At 41.2% G+C, this 16777-nt stretch overlaps 1 protein-coding gene across 1 annotated transcript; it reads right to left on the bottom strand.

The window, feature by feature from the left end:
* Window positions 1-6094: 6094 nt before the first annotated feature.
* LOC309575234 (UPF0538 protein C2orf76 homolog) lies at window positions 6095-16544 on the bottom strand. The gene is made up of 7 exons (XM_082285559.1): window positions 16409-16544; window positions 16172-16308; window positions 14792-14944; window positions 13027-13077; window positions 9508-9545; window positions 9290-9371; window positions 6095-6288 (listed from the first exon to the last, which is right to left on the bottom strand). The coding sequence occupies exons 3-7, from the start codon at window positions 14922-14924 to the stop codon at window positions 6212-6214; spliced, it is 381 nt and encodes a 126-aa protein (XP_082141685.1). The 5' UTR covers window positions 14925-14944; window positions 16172-16308; window positions 16409-16544; the 3' UTR covers window positions 6095-6211.
* Between the last annotated feature and the right edge of the window lie 233 nt (window positions 16545-16777).

The following is a 16777-nucleotide window of genomic DNA, read 5'->3' as shown; positions in this document are numbered from 1 at the left end:
AAAAGACCTTTAGGATCATCGAGTCCAACTGTTACCCCAGCACTGCCAGGCCTACCACTCAGACATGTCCCCAAGTGCCACACCGACAAGTCTTCTAAATCCCTCCAGGGTTGGTGACTCCAGCACTTCCCAGGGCAGCCTCTTCCAAAGCTTCACAACCCTTTTGGTGAATAAATCTTTCCAAATATCCAATCTAAACCTCCTCTGGCACAACTTGAAGACATTTCCTCTTGTCCTGTCACTGGAAACTTGAAGGAAGAGACCAACACTCAAATACAAGCATGGAGGCAAAGTTGTGACCTCAAAGTAGTGTTGAAATCAGACCAACACCATGCCTTCTATTTTAAAAATCCCAGTTCACTGAAGAAAAGGGGCTTCCCAAACTGTTCTTAAATAACATGTTCCATGGGCTTTAGGTTAGAAAGCAGAATTAAACCTTCTCAGGTGTGGAATGAGAGCAGACAGCAGCAGTTCTTACAGTATTTGTTGACATTCCTAGTACACAACACTGTAAGTCACCTGCCAGAGAGCAGGAATGGACAGACAAAGGTAAATTCTTATATTAATCTGTCATACTGACTCCATTAATGTATTCATTACCAACAAACTCCAACTCCTCTGGCTAGCTGTTTCTGTCCCACTACAAAGGAATCTATTGGTATCAGAGGGAGAGGATGATAACAAACAGAAGTTACAATCCATATGGGATCAAAAATACCACATCTACTGAGACATGAAAGCTCTGTGCCCCATCATCTCCTGCACTGCACCACCACCCCAAACACTCACCTCTCATCTATCTGCCATGCATGCCAAGCTTCCAGACAAGATCCTGGTCCCCAGCAAAGCAGAAGTGGGTGTTGTGCAGAAGGGACAGAAGCAAGAATAACAGCTCCTAAACAACCTGCACACCACACTGGCTGGACCCATGCACACCACAGTCTTCCTCTGCACACAGCCCAAGACTGCACAGCTGCAATTTCTCTTGTATCACCTTCAGAGTGTGAGCAGTGGTTGAGGGTTATAGTAATAGCTTGGAATCAATAAGCAGTTCCCACAGCAAGCTGTGGCAAACCCCTAGCATGATAATGCTACAAGAAAGGAACTAAACAAGCAGCCCAAAACAGGGGGAAGGAGTATTTACATCACCCGGGCTCTATCTGCCACTTTAACTTCCTTCTCTTCGATACCTCCCTGGCACCTGCAAGCTGCTGCAAGGAAAGTGATGGGAATCTGAGCAGAAAGCTCTGTCACACCTTGTCCCTGTGCAAAAATTCAAATTTAGCCTTTTAACCCAGCAGCATCTATGCATGCTCTAATCACAGCATAAAGCTGTGCACAGTGCTTGGATTTGGGCTCCAAAACTCATATCCCACCTCAGCTCATCCCAGCTCAGGAAGCACGACCCAGAGAATGCAGTACCAGGTTCTCCTCAACCCTTGCACTACAAGGAAGAAGTAGTGGGAGCTTAGGGTCAGAAGCATGGAGGATACATTTGTTGTGTGTTTAAGCTGTGTTGCTGAAGATGTTTTGCTCTGCTTTGCATGTGTGTCTCTTCCAGATGGTTTTCCTTGTGTTTAAAAGAAATAGGCATACTTAAAATCTACTTTACAAAACCTCAGCAAATTAACACTGATCTTTTCCAGACAATTCTTCAGATGAATGTTCTGCAAATGCTTCCTCACAGCATGCAAAGATTTAGATACGCTGGGAACTGGCTCCGCAAAGGATGCTCTCTAACAAGAGGAATTTAAGCCCTGAAACCAGTTCGATTTGCCACTTTTTGATTTTAATATAAAAAGAAATACTTTCTGCAAGGAAAGATTCAGCTTTCATCACCAGAACCCTGGCACAGACTTCTCAGGCTAAACCAGTTCGCAGATAAGCACTTTTCATAAACCTGACACACCTCTTGGCTGACAGAGGTTCTGGAGAAGCAAAGAACAGGCTGTGCTGACATCTGGTGGCTTTCTCTGCAGGCAAAGAGTTCATGGCAATAGGTCTTGGCTTTTCACTGCCTTTTTTTTTTTTTTTAATGCATTCCTGATGTAACTTCTTCATTTCCTTACAAGATACAAAGCACGATAAAAACATTTTTGTTTCCACTGACTGGTAGACAGTGCTGTCCTATGCAAGTCTTTCTGCAAAGCAAGAAAGGAGCCTTTGTTGTGCACCATTAGTGACAGTGTAGAAAAGGTCTCAATTTCAAAGCATATTTTTTCATGAACAAATTTTTTTAAATGTACATTCACTGCCACAGGAAATGCTGCTATTGCATACCAGTTGAGGTGCAAACCTAACCATTAAAGCATTGCAAATCAGCAGAAGAAGCAAAAGGAAGTGGCTGGGGAAATGTTTGAAGCTGTGTCTGTTTCTCTGACTCAATAGGAAATGGGGAGCAAAGAAAAGTCAATATCCTGATAAAATGAAAAGCAGAAGAAGTTGTCTCCTGGGTGTTTCTTGAGTCATTAATCACTTTTGGATCTGTGCCAAGTAGAACTATGGAAAGGAAGCAATGAAAGGAGGATCAGGTACCCACCAAGAAGCCTGAGCTCAGTCCAAACTGTTCAATAACCAAAAGTGTGCACTTGCCTTAGGCATTTGTAATGCCTCCAGTCATCTGCCCTGCTCTGTATCCAGGATCCTATCAGTCACAGGAGACCAAGAATGAGTATCCCATGTTCTGGTTTTAGCTTCTTGATCTCTGGACACTCAGGATTTCTGTAGCTTCCAAGGACAGGGCCCACAGATGTCCTGCCACGGCCATGGGAAGGAACCCTTGGACTGCTGCTTGCAACCTCATTTTTAAATAAATCATGTGTCAGGGGATGTTAAATACTCCCAGGGAGTGAAAGAGAAACACCACAGTTTACAACATATTTCTGGATCACCTTTAAGTCAGAATGTTTACATCAAATAAAGCAGTTAACTGTAACACTGATGCTTATCAGATCTTTGAGGACTCCTTTATGTCACTGGTCAACATTTAACCCAGCTGTCCATGTCAGCAGATTTTTCTTAACTCTTGCTTCTTCAAAAGGCAACATAACTACCTCTGAGCAGAAAAATAATTAAAACTGTTGAATGAAGAAAGTATAATGTGACAAACTCAGAAAAAAACAGATGCCTATTTGAGCAGTTCATGAATTAAATTCCAAAAATTAGGAAAAAGCACCATTTTTATACCTTTAGTTCTATAGAAAGCAGCACTGCTCTGGTATCTCTGCACCAAGAGTGTTGCACATGCAGATTTTGCTGTTTATTCAGTTACACTGTTACCTTTTCTTCCTACTTATAATTCCTTTCCAAATTTCCTCTTCTCTTCTTCAGTAGCTTTCACACCTCCTAATCAAAACTCCAGTCTCTCTGGAGTGATTTTTTTCTCCAAGAGACAGCCAAGCCTGACATACCACTCCAGGGTTCCAGTTTGACTGCCTTTCCCTGCTAGAGTGTTATAACCCAGGATAAATTTTATCTTATTTCAGTGTCCTCTCTGGATGTTGTTCTTTTGTTTAGCAAAAAAAATGGTGAATGGTTCCAAGAACATCGCACTGTAACACGAATCCTTATTTAACCCTAAGAACAATGCCTAAGAACACTGGCAAAGCTGTATGACTTGCCCCACTACACCTTTGATTAAAAGCAACTGTAAACCAATGCAGTTTATGATTTCTGCCAGGATAACAAACCCCAGTACTAACTCTGTGATTTCCTTCAGTACTCAACAATCCTGGAATCAAAGCCACTTTGATACAAGGCTGTACCATATCCCACCAAAACAATGTTGGAACAGCATCTTTTCTAACAAGTTTTCAGTTTTTATCTGTGGTTTTGTGGGGTTTACTTGAAAGAAACATTACTAAAAGTCCCATTTAAAAAAAAAAACAAAACCCAACACAGTAGAAAAACACTTCAGGAAGAAACCAGTTTACAAGTATGGCCATTGAGAGCATTACAAAAGGCTCCACTGTGCTGCTGGAGAAAGAAGCCAATGAAGTGCCATTGCCAGAGCTAACTGAGCTCACAAAGCAGCAGTTTAACTCTTCCCTTGGAAAGAGAAGTTAATCTGGAGTGCCAGGCACATCATTCTGGAATATTTGCAATGGAACATTTACAGATTTCCTCAGTGATGCTGTAGAATTGCTCTTCCACTGTACCACACTTGATGTGACACTGCAAGCTGGGAACTGTACAAGCCCAGGAAGGACAATTGTTAAGATGTGGTGACTCTTTCAAACACAAATGCTTTAGAGAAAAGGGATCACAAAACTAATCCAAATATGTCTGAAAGGGCTGGAGACCAAATTCAAATCCCCAGAACAGGAGGAAAAGAATGGCAGTGCTTGCTCAGTCTGAGAGCTTGCATGGGCTGACAGACACCATTTAGATGCCTTGGCAGGCCAGCCTGAGACACTGATCTCCCTGGTACACCATCTATTCTTACAGTGTTAGCTTCATTATTGTAAATTTGGCTGAACAAGGATGGGAGAGTCTGGAGTGCAATGCATCAGCTTGAACTGTCTGAGAAGATGAGCACAAACTTGTATTAACCACATAAATCTGCAAAAGTGACAGACTGTGTAAGGTAGCTGAGACATGGGACCATGTTTGGGGAGCAGGTACCAGCAACAGAGAGGCTGCCTGGGCTGAAAGAGAAGGCAAGAGGTAAATTCTCTTCATAAATTCATCAGGGCATGCACAACATCTGCATCCCAGGAGAACATAGTTGACACAGGACTCCTCCTTACAAGATTAAGATTAAATCATTTAAATCACAAGTTGATGAAGTGGTATCATTCTTTCACAAGAAAATAAAACTCTGAAGCAAAGCTGTCAGTGAGTAAAACAGCCTAGACCAAAGAGGTGTCAGGAAGGATGAGGAAAATGAGGTGGGAACAATACACAGAGGGTTCTTTGGCCCAACATGTAAAATAAAGGGAAATTTTATTTAGATAAACACATGTCAATAAAAACAATAATCAAAGCTCTAGGAAATGGCAGGGTTACTCCTCCAGAAAGTCTCATGGAAGCAGCATTGTCAGCTCTCACACAGAGCTCAGGGTCGATGCGCAGGTTTAAAGCAATTGCACGTGAGGTCTCATTCATTTGAGCAGAGCCTATGCCCAAAAAGACTGCTAAGGCAGAGAGCCATCATTCCTATTTCAATGAAGGGAGGCTTAAAGGCACAGTGTCCCATGTTGGTACCCCCTAAAAAGCATTTCATAAGTGGTATCTATCTAAAGGTACTTTCTTGGATGCATGATTATTTTCTGTCATTCTTAATTTGGTTCATGTAGTAGGAAAGCCTGGAATTTCCAAGAACAAACACACAGCAACAGAGTATTTGGCTCATGGAAAGCATAAAGGAATCAATTCCAGTCTTGAAGACATGTGGCTCACAGACTGGGCCTCTCCTTGCAAAAAAATACAATCATTCAGGTTTTATTCTTAAAACTGAAACCATGAGCTTTCACTCCATTTGGAAAAATGCCCAGTTCCTACTTAGGCACACTGATGTCCTGGCAGAACTCGAGCTGCTACCCCTATGTGAAGGTGTCTCCATCAAGTAAAGCTAGCAACAGGCGAGCTGGTCCCTGGACACAAAAGCCTCCCAACAGACATTTGTCCCTTTCAGCATGCTAAAGAGGGCTGGAAGAGAGGATAATGGAAAGCATTCATCACTGCAAAGCATGGAACACTGGCCAGTCTGCACTATTTAAACAAAAGAGACCAAACATAACATGAGAGAAGTAAAGCTGTGACTTGAAACCGAGAGATTCTCAAGTTCTTTAAAATACCCAGTGATTTGGCCATAAAACATTTCATTTCACTTGAAGGAGGTTTCACTGCATTTTCATTAGTAGTTAGTACTGGGCTGGGATCTTCCCGTGCCTTGTATAATTTCCATATGCAGTTACTGTCTGCTGTGGGATCACACCACAAAAGTGTGTCACAGGTCAGGGATGGCACTGCCTGAGGCTCAAGAGCCAAGCCCAGCAAAAAGAAAAGGGAGGAAGAAAAAAGTCATTTATGTCCACCAGTTCTTCTCTCAGCCTTAGCATATTGACAGAAATTAATTTCTATAGGCAGGGAATTGCACTGTTTGCAAAGAAATCCTCTAGGATTTATTGATCTTTAAGAAAAATCTCATTAAGCAGAATAAGGAAAATTTACAACAGGTATGGGAAAACAAAACAATCTCTTGGGATCTTCACCAGGCCGAAACAGGATTAGCTCTGTAGTTTCTGTAATCTTCCTCACAGAAGAATGCTAATTCTGTCTCATTTGCTAGAATGAATAAAAAATTAAATATTTAGCACACCAGTAAATGAACCACCAACAGCCAGCTATTTAGAATCTTAGAAGACAATTAGCAACTTTATGGTCAATTATAAATCACCGCACACTTTTCTTTTTCTTCCTCATATTTTTGCAAAAAAGGTTCCAGTATTAAAGATGTCATTTAACCTCATTAAAAAGCACCCCAAACAAAACCACCAAGAACATGAATATAAGGAAGTAAATATGTACACAAGACCCCTCAAGATTTGTTTAACACAGTCTTCAGAATTGTTTGTATAAGCATTCAGCAAATTAAGTGACTGCATTTCTAACACCTTCAAATGCTAGGAAAGTAATGAAGCATTATATACTCTTTTTTTGTGCATTTTTCTGTTAGGAGAGGGAGAAAGAAACTTCTTTTTCCCATTAAATTAGCCTGTAGGTATAATAATTTAATACTTAGAGGATCAGTAGAATATTTTACAGATCACTTTACATTTTCCCTCATGACCCATCAAAATATGTGTCTGAAGAAGTTAATTTTTTGCCCTGGTGATGATTAATTCATGAGGCTTCAACAATATGCAAAGTGAAAGACACAAATTGGCTTCTCCAGCAATACCTTCAAATACCTCTAATTATTCACAGGGGATATGGCAGAGCTAAAGGACCCACAAAGGTTCAGAACAGTCACAATTCTTTCAACCCAGTAGGTCAAGGACTTCCTCTTCTAAAACAATAAGTCAGCAACATTACTAATTCAGAACAGAGACAAATCTGATGGAAAGCCTTCACAATTATTAAACATGGAATTCTTTAAGGTGCTGAGCCAATAAGTTCCACATTCGCTTTTTAAATTAAACCTTAAGTTAATGAAGTCTGCCTGTCTTCAAAAAAAAAAAGAAAAAAAAACAGTAGAAGGGATTTTAGAATCTCAACTAGAAAATAGACAAGACTGTTTGTAATGAATACTGAACACTTTATTAACATACACCCTGCTTAAAAAAAAATGTAAGCATTAACTTTGCTGACTGGATAATAACTGTAATAATAATCACTACTACAGAGGCTTTCCTGAGGATACTTATTTAATGTCCTCATAATTTATAACTCTCTAGCCCACCCCTGCATAGAGCCAAGGGCAATCAACTGCAGCTCAGGAAAAATGTTCTGCATGTATCAGAATTTCCCAGATCTTCTAATGGTGATTCTGACTATTTTATTCCAGTAAGTCTTGTCCATACTAGATATTGGAAAAAATTCATATGTCAATAGGAGATTTCAAATTTTCTTACTGATTTTAAAGCAAATGTACAAAATTGTGATTTTGTACAAAATGAGGACCTGTGGTACATGCTATCATACTTCACTTCTTGGCTTACTTTATTCCAGTTCTTGTTGAAGAAGAAAAGTAAAATCTTCAAGATTTTACTACAAAGACCCCACTCCTAACTTAGTTCATTTTCACATCCAGATACACTGGAACATATCCAAATTCAAAATGGGATAATGGCACATTGCATTATCCAAAGAAAGGGTTTTCCCCTTCTATCACAAATATCTTCTATATAGTAATGACTAATAACTGCTGTTATTCAGAAAAAAAAGAAAAAAAACCCAGCTTTAATTCATTTTCTGCCCTAAATGAACCATCCTTCCCTTTGTACAGAGACACAGAACAAGCTGCTGTATTCCTATTTCCTTTCACTGTAACATTTAGTCTGATGTTTTGACACCTTTTTTGAGATCATGTCCAACTGTTTCACTGCTATAGCTACAAACCCAGTTTCAAAGATGGATAATATACACAAATATTTATCCATACCTTTTTGAAACAAGACAGCTTTGCTGTTTCTAATTCAACATTTGGCACTGTCATCAGTCCCTCTCCTGAACTGCACTGCCTCTTATGCCTTACATAGATAAAGATCATGATTAAATCAATCTTCTGCTAACTAAATTACAAATCTGTAAGGCTTGGGTGCCAGTAATCATCATCTTTCCCCCCCCCCGACAAAACGACCTGGTGTAGTAAAAACTACTATTCATATTATAGGAACATTTAAAGACCTTTAGGAAAGGTATACTGAGATCAGTTGCAGTTCACACCAGAGCAGAACATTGAAGAGACATCCCAAGTCACTTAAAACCAGAAAATAAATTGCAGGAAACAGGAGAGCCAAGTAACCTATGAGAAAGAAATCCCATTCCATAGCTGGGGAGCAATCAGTGAGCACCAGGAGCAGGAAGGTGCCTCCTCTGTGAAGCCCCTGCACTTAGAGCACAGGCAGTTAATGCTTTCCAGCCAGGCAAATCACATTCAAATGAGCAAATGTCCATATCAAGGTGGAATGCAAACACATCCCTTAAGTGCCCTGCTGCCACAAAGTCATTCAGCCACATTTATGAGAAGCCCAAAGGACATCCAGGGACCATCAATTTTATCATGACAGACATTTCTTTACATTATTACCAAAAGACATGCCCTATATGTAATCTCCTGTCAAAATGTGAGAAATCAGGTCAAGTTTCAACTCTTTGCTATGTTCAGCACATTCTCTAAATGATTCTGCTCTAACTTTCCTGAGCAATCTGGCTATCAGGCACTGTATGCTGCACATTAAACAAATCTAATCTTATTTCATTATTCCGTGCTGGTTCCACTACTTACATTTCTAACCAAAACATCAGTTTAAATGTTACTGATAAGACTAAGCAGACACGGTACTAATAACCTATCTGTCAATCATTTAAAATTACTCTCAGCAGAATTATAAGCATACCCTCTAAAAATCACAATTTGCATTCTGAACATTCGGAGTGCAGATACCTGCTGCCCTCAGACCAATGATTTGAATAATGCTTCCCTGAATAATTATCAAGTCATGTAAAGAGCATCAGGAATAGCATTTACTTTTCGGCAGCCTGTCCAAACATAATCAGCCAGTTATCAGTTTAATGCTAGCACAAGGAACAGCATCTTCAGTCAATACAAATGTACTCCCACCTACTCCAGCTGCTTTCAGCGTACTGTCTTCCTTCAAAATCAGTTTGTCATCATCTTCCAAACTCACTACAAGCTCACCAGTCTACAAATCAGAGAACCAGAATAGGAAGATAAGAAGAAGAATTTACTGATTGCCTCTGCCCCGTCTTGTTTGACAGTGCAGAGATCTGCCTGCATCAAAGCATGCAAAAGGGGAGGAACACAGCTAATAATCTTACCTTCGATTTGTGTGCTTGGTGAATAATCTTCATTGTATCTGAAAGAAAATAGTGTTTTCCTAAAATAAGGCTTAATAAGCAGACAACACTGAAAGGTATACGTGGGAAAGACAAACAAACAAAGCAGGAAGCTTCAAGATCTTTTGTTATTAACAATTTTGTGTATTGAACCTGAAAGAAGAGAAAACATCTTAATCTCAAAGTCCTGGGCCACAGTCTTAAAGCAGTCAATGCAACATTAAGGTACCACATCCTACTGGGCTTCTGTCTGCTGGCTGAATTACAATAACCTACTAATAACCGTCTCAATTGCCAGTCAAAACACATCAATTTAAATGCCACTTAGGGTGTTTTAACTTAATAGGTTTTACACATGCAATTGGGGCAGGACCAACTACCACAGCTAAGTTGGTCGGCAGCAAGTGATTAAGACACAGTAACCTGACCACTTCAGATCATCCCTTGAAATTTTCCTTCTCATGAATACAACACCCACCATCCATGGTAGAAATTTCGTTAAGCAAATTCATTTTCCACGATCATGTACAGCCTCTTCTCTTTTTAATGCTACACTCTCTTCAATAATTTTTATCTCATGTTTGTGCAGTGTAGTGCTTTTAGAATTTTTTTTTAAAAAGTACTACTTTCTTCTGGCAATATGGGCAGGGTTTTGCTAACAGAAGGGGAAAACAGGGGAAAATAACACTAAAGCAACTGGATGTGTGTGAAGATCCAGAGGGAATGGCTTAAAGCCATGCAATGCTAAAAAAAAAGAAAAGATTGAACTCTAAAGAGTCTGTGTCTGAACAAACTTGGAGTAACACATCAATGCCTTCCCAGCAAAGAAGAAAAACCGGTTCTGCTTGTCTGCTCATTTTCTGTTCTAGTTTAGTTTTGTGCATTGAGTGAACACTTCACGTTGAAATAGTCTGGTAAGAGAAGGATACAGCAAAGTTAAACATTGGCTAAACCAACTTTCAAACTACCAGGAGCAAGTAGTCAGATGTTCAGAATAACAGAGATCACATTCCCACTCAGAAGTTTGCTTCCATACCATTCTGGCCCATTTTGAACACTATTTAAAACACTACATAAAGTAAAAAGTACTCTGTATTATCACTGCAGAGGTCACTGAGAAGGCAGCCTTGGCATGTTGTAATAACTGTGCTATTAGAAGCAAGACAGACATTAAATTGCAATTACCAGGATCCATCTTGCATAGAAACATTACAAAAACACCAAGCAATCACAGAAAAAATATATTGCAATTATGAAACCTCTCTACTACAGCAAATAAACCCAGCCTGCACCTGTTAGTTTTAAGCTCCTCCGTCTACTTTGACACGTTCCCTTTTCTCTTTGTCCCGTCATGCCCTGAAGTGTTGTCTCAGTTTTATTTGCTCAGAACTCCATCCCTTGCACCCAGCAGTTTACCATGTCTTCATCTGAGCTATTAAATGGCTTCTCTAACTCTGTAACAGAGATGAAACTACAGTCTCTTCTCATAAACTAAGTCCTCTCACTAGCCTTTGCTGTTTCATCCCCACTTAGTCCCACTCAATCACACTGCCAATTCTTTATCTTGCCTTTTCTGATAATAGGTCTATCATGGCAATTGATAAGATACCACTAAGTGATTTTATGAACTACCTGACATACTGCTCCACATTTGTGGATAAAGGAAATAAAACTGAGAAGCAGCTTATGGAGTGAGTTGGCACCCAGGCTGCCAACATCAGTGAAAAGATGGCAGTGATAAGGTACTAAGATAAGACTGACTCAGAAGAGTTCTAGACCAAGAACAAGAATGATCCATACAAAGAAAAGAAGAGAAAATGAAAGTCAGAAGCTTTGAAATGTGAATTGGAGCACTAATCCAAGAGGAAAAATGTGATGGCATTATATATGATGTTAAGAGAACAAAGTGGTGCCAAATTCTGCAGGGAAGGAAGATGAAACAGGCAAGGTGAGAGACAACCAGATCCAACCGAGATTTCTGGCACTGCCAAACAAAACGGGGGGAAAAATCTGTGTGTTACTGGCACTATTCATGCAGAAGTCTCACTGCCCTTTCCTCACAAAAACATGACAGTAGAGCAGTGTAGAGACAGCAGAGATGCCAAAAACATGAACCTGGATGATTCACAGCCTGAGGGGAAGGTGAGGAACCTGGCTTTGATTTTCCTGTGTGAAAATTTTCCTGCAGTTAGCACCATCACAGTAAGAGTAGGCCCCCATAACTGGTGCAACAGGTTTTACAGTTATGCTCAGTCCTACACAGCACAATCAGGCCCTCGGCCATCACATATGCAGTGGGAGAAACTAAACTGATCTCTGAGTGATGAAAGAACTAGCAGCTGGGATAGGCCACACCAGGGATACAACTGAGAGCAGCAGTTCTAGACAGGACCCCTCATCCAAAGGCACAGATGGGGTGAAGGGCACCTCCAAATTCAAACTTACATTTACAGATGTTAAGACCTTAAGTAACATTAAAAATAATAGTAACATTCAAATCCTTGCCACTGATGTATCATCAGTCTTAATCCCTAACTCTTTTTCTGGCTTCAATGTGCACTCTCTGTTTTACCATTAGCAAGAGCACAAAATGAAATCTGTGCCGTTTTTTCAAATAGGCAAATAGAGTTTATTACCATTCACATGTATTAAGTAGGTTTCTCATTCAGTTCTTTACATCACCATAGAGGAAGGAGTTTGTCAACTCCAAGAACATGGGAGACAGAGGATCACTTGCAGGGAAACTCCAAGGGAACATTGAGAATTGCCAAGTTTAGAAAAAGATATGTGACTGACATCCGAGTTTACGAACTCCAAGAAAGGAAGTAATTTAGCAATATTTAAAAAGTTTTCTCTGTCCCAAACAGATGAATTGCACATGTTCATGCCAATTTGCACAAAAAGGAAATACACATATACCTTTACATTAGAGGATAAAGTCAGTTTAAATTTCCTATCATGCTATTTCATACCACCAGCTTGTATTTAAGAGCTTTCATATCTACTTGGACCAAAGTTCCCCTGTTTCTCTTATACTGTGTAAACTATTTAAGTATGTAAGTCTTAAGCATTTTCTACTTCTTGCCTTCAGCTTCTGCTTCACCATCAGTAAATAGATACTGAAGTACATAAGCACCCAGAGAACTACAAAGTGTTTTGAGATCACAAGCTGCTCATTAGGGTAAAGACACAGTTAAAAAGGCACTTATAAAAGTAATAAAAAAAATAATAGCAAAACCCATCAGTACCCAGTAGCAAATAATGTAAACCATGCAGCCTAATTTAAAGATTAGAACAGATCTTTAAAATAATGGTCAAGTTCTGCAGACAAGATCCCAGTGGCATAGCCCCAGCTACAAGAGTTGGATAGAGTTACAAATGTAGGCAGGTACTGGCACCAACATTAGGATTGTACAGCAGTTATCTTTTAAATTGTATAAATGCTGGTGTAAAATACTATGTGGGCATTTGATTACAACAAGCAATATAAGAAACACCTACCATACTTGTAATTTTTAAAAGGAGGAGGAAGTCCTGTTCTTGAAGACACATCTATTAAAATAAAAGCACAAAGTTAAAACAAAGCTCTCTTTTTAAATTATTTCCAATACTTCATTTTCCATTATTGTGCAATGCATGCATCCCCCAGGCAGCCTTTACATCAAAATAAATCTGCAACATAGGAGATCTGTTTGAGCATCAAATGCTAAAACACAGCCTTTGGCTCAGATTCTATAGTGACTCCATATGTGAATAACTCCATTTGAGCATGAAGTCCCTCTGAACAAAACACCCCATGAGGACAGTGCAATTAGGGTATGATCACGGGAGTCTGATCCTTCAGAAATCTGCCAGGAACATCCTTTTAATGGTTTTCCCAGCATCTCTCTTTACCTTATACAAACAGCTGACAGCTGTCATTCATAACTGAATCGTTCAGTGAACACAGCCATGAGAACCAGCCACGAAAACGAAGCCAAACTGTAGAAAATTAACTCTTTAGCTGCTTGCAGGACACAGCCCATAAGTAACTGCAAGAATGCTGACACCTTCCCTGGTGTCAGTGCTCCCAGTGACTTAAACAGGACCTCAGAAGACCCAGTCAGCTGTGGGGTGCCCAGCAGCAAGGTGGCTGAAGCCATGATTTCTTCAGTAGTTTAACAATTTATCTTAAACTGCCCCTTCAAAACAGATAACAGTAAAGGAAGGAACAGGGCTTTTGGACCCCTCTGGAACGAGGTTCTAAAAAGTCTTGTTCAAGACATTGGCTTTGTCTCAAATAACAGCGAGTTGCAATACTGCACACATCAAAAGCAAGTTTCTTAGCATTGTTTTTTATTTTTTTGTTCATAACAGCAGCTGTGCCATATGTTCTGAAAGTGCTTGCAGTTTTCTAAAAGCATCCTAAGATCTTGCCATGCCTATCACTGTCCAGAAATATGGAAATTGCCAAACACAATACACCCGTGAGTCCCAGGGCAATGTCCTAGGAGTCGCTCAAATGTTATCTATAACAGCTCCAGACTTGTTTAAGCTGACTTCATGCAAAAAAACCAAATTATATTATTCTGTACCCTTTGGATGTCTCCATTTAGGTGTGTGGAAATACAGCTGCAAGATTAAGAGTAACACCCTAATTACCAAGTCACTGTGTGGGCTGGTCTGCAGTACTTAACTTTTGTTACTTTTAACCAGGCTTCTAAAACAGAAAGCCCACAGATGAGTAAATCTGCACAACAAAACTCAAAATGGAGACAGGAACTCAGAAACAAACATGCACAGTGAGACCACACAGTGTCAAAAACAAATTTTCAAGATTCTCTCTTCTCACAAATAGCAAACAGACTTGCGTTCCTGCATTCCACATATTTGTGTAGTTAGGATCAAAGACTTTCTAAATTATATTAATTTATTCTTATTTATTTATGAATATTTGCCTGACAGCACCACTCAAGGAGCCTGAGGCACTGAGCCAAATGCAGCAATGTCCTTGTCTCTTTGACTTGTCCATGTCTCTTGACTAAACATGAGGATCTGGGCAGGGAGAGCAGTCCATCCAAATTTAGGCATGGCACACCGACTACGGAAGCCCTTATTAACTCCAGACCTTTCATCTAAGGAAGAAAAGCACACAACGGATGCAAACACAAATTTGGCATCTCTACCAAAGCCACAGAATTCCCATTCATTTTCTCCCCTCCACTTTCTTGTGCAGGGACAGCAACACTTGGGCCTGAAGCAAACGAATGAGACAAAGACCTCCTACCCTTCCTCACAAAAGCGATGAAGTCCTTCACTGTCTGATCCAAGGGAACTCCATGGTACACCACAGGTCTGAAGTTCCGGTGCTCAAAAGAGCGCACAAGACGAACTGTGATGGTTGAGCTTTCTGCTGACATGAGAATTAATTCTGAATAACCTGGGAAACATTAAAGGGAGTAATTATTGCCTTTCCTCTGTGTATGAGCACAGCTGGAAAACAAGGTGCAGGTGGGCCTCATGCAAAGGGTAAAACACGGTGAGAAACTCAATGGCATTGTGCCTTTCAGGATTTCACTTCCATGATTCCTACTGGAGCAGTAATGGGGTCTCAAAACAAGCAGGGCATTACCGACACTGCACACCACGTACTCCAGTGTCTGTGCTGTGTAATGCCACACCAGACTCCCTACTGAACACGCAGAAGTGCTATGGATAAATGCAAGTGTGTTGTTTGGGTTTTAAGTGACTGAAGACTTGACCTGCTGGGCAAGTAACACTGCGCTCTAGAAGAATGTCCCAATACAAACAAACCCAAAGCCTTTTTAATATACTTATGCTGCAGAGAGTGTAACACCCTGAAAAATGCCTAAGCTGTTATACAATGCTCATTTTCACCTCCCCAGGGAAAGTGAAAAACTGCCCCCACATACACAGGCAGATAATTCTCCTGGTACACTACTGCATCATTAAGGGATTTAATTTATAACAGCTGGTCTCTAGAACAGCTCTGTGGGCTTATACTACCTCAACAGAGAGCAGAGCCTACAACAGAGTGGCCTTGTCAACCCAAGTCCCTCTTCAAACAAGCTCACATACTGCTCTGCTGGGTTTTTCCTTTCCACAGGAAAATAAGCTCTTTTCTACTTTGACAAACTTCTCTATTTTTGGCGCTGGGCATCCCTCAGCTTCCTGCCCACATGCTAAACTGACAGCAGCGAGCAAGGATTGCAGCCCACATGCTGCAACATCAGCACAACCTTTGCACCTCCCATCCCCAAGCAGGCATCTCAGTCACCACCTCCAGTCCTGAAAGGGAATCTTTTACCTATTCATCCCCTTATGTTCTTTCTTATGTTCTTTTTTGTGTGTCTTTCTTTTTTTTTCCTTTTTTTTTGCTGTGAGGTTATTTAAGTGCCCCACCATCATGCAGGTGCACCCCAACCCTCACTGTATTTGTGCCACCCATACCCTGGCAAAGCAAACTACCAATATTTTCATCGAGTACTATCTACAGAATGGGGACAAAGACCTTCCACCACACAAGGCAGCTTGCTTTTACACCCCCTTGGTTAATAATTCCCCGAGTTCCAATTCTATTTTAAATGAGCTGTATCACCCAACACACAAATAACACATGCCAATCAAAAAAATATACACTTTGCACCTGAAAATAACTCGATTTATACTAAACGGCAAAGATGGATGTTTTCTTGGTGCTATTCCACATGGGCTGGCGACTTGGAGGATACAGTAAAGGCCACAGCATTCAATTCACTTGCTCCTCAGCAGCATGGAAAAACACTGTGGGAACACAGAATCGGGAGCACAGTCAGAAATCGCCGATTTCCATATTTACTAAAACCGATCGCATGCAGGGCTGGGACCATGTACGACCCCGCACCTCCACGGGGACAAGAAGGCAGGTGGGAGGCGCCGGTGGCCCATTCCTCTTGGAGAGAGGAACCTACCGGGCCCGCCGCCCGGCCCAGCACAGCCCCCCGACCTCGCCCCGCCGCCCGCCCGTTACCGCTCTCCGCTGCCACTTCCGGGTCCCGCCCCCCACCCCATTCCTCCAATCGCATCCTTCCGGTGCCACCCGCGGGACGCGCGATTGGCTACGAGCGTCCTGTCCCCGCCCCCCGCCCCGCCCCGCCCCGGTGCCCTGCGAATGGGAGGCGCCCGCGCCGCCTCCGCATTGGACCCTTGCCCGCCTGCGCCCGCCCCCGGCCCGCGCTGATTGGCTGTCGCGGGGCCCGCGGCGCTGCGATTG

The sequence above is a fragment of the Coloeus monedula genome, assembly GCF_965178545.1.
Source record: "Coloeus monedula genome assembly, chromosome: 7".
Taxonomy (NCBI): domain Eukaryota; kingdom Metazoa; phylum Chordata; class Aves; order Passeriformes; family Corvidae; genus Coloeus; species Coloeus monedula.
Note: the sequence above shows the minus strand (reverse complement) of the source record. Positions and strands in the feature narration are given on the sequence as shown.

What these genes read in the sequence shown, in the direction of transcription:
- LOC309575234 (XM_082285559.1), bottom strand. Translation starts at nt 14,924, where the DNA reads ATGTCAGCAGAAAGCTCAACCATCACAGTTCGTCTTGTGCGCTCTTTT. An exon ending in CATCGCTTTTGTGAGGAAGG is followed by an intron (nt 13,078 to 14,791) that starts GTAGGAGGTCTT and finishes TTATTTTAATAG; the next exon opens with ATGTGTCTTCAAGAACAGGA. An exon ending in TTTTAAAAATTACAAGTATG is followed by an intron (nt 9,546 to 13,026) that starts GTAGGTGTTTCT and finishes ATTTTCTTTCAG; the next exon opens with ATACAATGAAGATTATTCAC.